The sequence below is a fragment of the Brassica oleracea genome, chromosome C4 (genome assembly GCF_000695525.1).
Source record: "Brassica oleracea var. oleracea cultivar TO1000 chromosome C4, BOL, whole genome shotgun sequence".
In the NCBI taxonomy this organism is placed as follows: Eukaryota; Viridiplantae; Streptophyta; class Magnoliopsida; order Brassicales; family Brassicaceae; genus Brassica; species Brassica oleracea.
The window spans coordinates 29,860,662-29,863,518 of NC_027751.1; the positions used below are offsets into that span (position 1 = coordinate 29,860,662).

At 45.0% G+C, this 2,857-nt stretch overlaps 1 protein-coding gene across 1 annotated transcript in view; it reads right to left on the reverse strand.

The window, feature by feature from the left end:
- Positions 1-1,084: 1,084 nt before the first annotated feature.
- The window catches only part of LOC106338610, a 9,242-nt gene continuing 7,469 nt past the window's right edge, over positions 1,085-2,857 (reverse strand). The window contains exons 2-3 of the mRNA XM_013777548.1: positions 2,336-2,460; positions 1,085-2,257 (exon numbers count right to left, since the gene is read on the reverse strand). Of these exons, the coding sequence (XP_013633002.1) occupies positions 1,085-2,257; positions 2,336-2,460 (1,298 nt within the window). The remainder of the gene's footprint in view (positions 2,258-2,335; positions 2,461-2,857) is intronic.

Below are 2,857 nucleotides of genomic sequence, written 5' to 3' on the forward strand. Positions count from 1 at the left end.
AGAGTATAAGGAGAGGGAAGACCTGCAGTTGTATCCGCAAACACTTTCCCAAAGAAGGGGTCGGTCGCATATAAATCAACAAAAGAAATGAAACCAGGAACTGTGGTATGTATGGTGGCGAGAATGGAATGTCTTCGACTGAGAGCATCTGCAACACGGTTGGAGGAGCCAGACGTATGTTTGATGACGAACATAAACTATTGTAGATACGCAATCCACGATGCATGGCGTGCAGACACCTTATGTTGTGTGCTCAGATGTTTCAAAGCATCATGGTCGGTGTAGAGAACAAACTCTCGATGAAAGAGATAATGACGCCAATGTTTGGTGGCTTGGACAATAGCATAAAACTCAACGTCATATGTACTGTATCGAATACGAGAATTGGATAATTTCTCGCTAAAAAAAGCGGTAGGACGATTTTGCTGGCTTAACACGGCTCCAATACCGGCTTCGAAGCATCCGTATGCAACTCAAAGCAGGCCGGCTTAGACAGGAGGGCGAGCGGTGCGATCGCCCTGGACCCAATCCGTTGTCCCCTTATTTCTTAATAGATAAGGGCCCGATTTTTTTTTTTTAAATACATGTATTTTATATTAAAAATAAAAAAGGGGTCCAATTTTTTTTTATATGAAAGTATTTTTTTATTTCCATAGATTTATTTTTAAAAATACTTCTGGTATTTAAAAAAAAAAAACATATGTCTATCAGATTTTTTAAGGAAAAACAATAGTTTGGAAATTAAAATTTGTTTGCCCCAGGGCCCATGACACAATTGAGCCGGCCCTGACTCAAAGACTTCGGTAAAGTTAGGAAGCGCCAAGATCAGTGTAGAACATAGCTTCTTCTTAACGGTCTGAAACGCTTGCTCCGCTGCTGGCGTCCATGAGAACTTGCCGTCCCGGATGCAATCAGTATTGAGAGCCATAAGAGTGCTAAACTGAGAGACAAACCTATGGTAAAACGACGCAAGACCATGAAAACTGCGAGTTTCTGTGATCTTTGTGGGAGTAGGCCAAGATCGAATTGCTTCAACTTTTCTAAGGTCCACCGATTCCGAGGAGACAATATAACCCAGAACTGATCACGCCTCAAAAACGGTTAGGACGTCACGTAGGTGCATGATGTTGTCATGAAAGGAAGAACTAAAGACGAGAATATCGTCAAAGTAAACCACCACGAACTTTCCAATAAATGGCCTTAAAGCCTGGTTCATGATGCGCATAAAGGTGCTAGGAGCATTAGATAGACCAAACGGCATTACCAACCATTCAAATAAGCCTTCGCGAGTCTTGAATGCTGTCTTCCATTCGTCAATCGGGTGAATTCGAATTTGATGGTAGCGACTGCGTAAGTCGAGCTTGGAGAAGATCGATGCGGATCCAATCTTGTCGAGTAAGTCATCTAATCTCGAAACATGGAATCGATAACGAACTGTGATTTTGTTAATAGCTCGGCTATCAACACACATCCGCCAAGTTTCATCTTTCTTAGGAATCAACAAAGCGGGGACCGCACACGGGCTAAGGCTTTCTCGTAAAAATCCTTTGGTCAAGAGTTCCTCGACTTGACGACGCAGTTCTTCATGTTCAGATGGGCTCATACGATAATGAGATCGATTTGGTAATGATGCATCCGGCACTAGGTCTATGCGATGTTGTATATCGCGCAACGGCGGCAAACTAGATGGTAGTTCTTCTGGAAAGACGTCGGAGAATTCTGTTACGAGGTTCTGAAGCTGTGGTTGAGTAGATGGCGTTGTAGGTGAGGCTGGTGCGAGCACAAGGAGGAAGACAACTCCGGTTTCATGCATCAAGTTTTTAAAAGGCGCGCGCTGAAGTAGTAAGACTGGTGCGGGTTTCTGTGATGTTGGGGAGGACAGGGAGGTGATGGAGTTTGGCGAGGAGGGTTTTAACACGAAAGTACGATTGTTAAAGCGAAAGGTGTATGTGTTAAGAAACCCATCGTGAATGACATGCCGATCCAATTCCCATGGTCGTCCCAAAAGGATATGACAAGCATCCATTGGGGCTATATCACAATAAGTTTTGTCATGGTAGGACTCTCCAATAGAGAATGAAACCAACGTCCGGCGAGTAATGGTGAGGTCATTATCTTGTTGGAGCCAAGCCAATTTGTAAGGAGACGGGTGTGGTTCTTCGGGTAACTCAAGCTTCTTAACTGCTTCTGCTGAGATGACGTTCTCGGAACTGCCAAAATCAATGATGAAGTGGCATACTTTGCCCTTGACAGTGCACTTCGAGTGAAATAAATTGTTGCGTTGTTGATTTGTAGAAGCGATATGAGGAGCAAGGCACAAACGTCAAAGCATTACTGAAGCTCCGGAGTCGGCGACGAGTTCTTCGGTCTCACCTAGGTCGTCGTCATCGTAGATGGGACCATCGTCGTCAGCATACTGGTCTTCAAGGAGCAGGCCGCGCCGAGCCCTGTTTAGACATCCTGATTGGTGATATCTTGCATATTTCCATTGTTTTATCCATTCACCCATGTGCATTTTGATCATATAGACTAGGATTTAGCCATGTTTAGGTTGCATTTTGCATACATGAGTCTTTATCAGGTATTGGAGTACCACATGGAGTTCTTGGAGACATTTGGGTGCATTTGGAGCTCAAAAGAGGTAATAAAGGTGATCATTGGACGAGCAGTGCATGGGAGTAACCTCACCGGAGCGACACCATGAAGTCGCTGTGACACCCCTTCAGAACGACTTGGCCAGAGCGACACCCCGATGTCGCTCGCGCTTTCATCGCTCGGAGGCATGAGAGCAACCTTACAGCGACGTTCTGCAGCGACACCATAAGGTCACTCCAGCTGGGAGCGACGTGACCGGAGC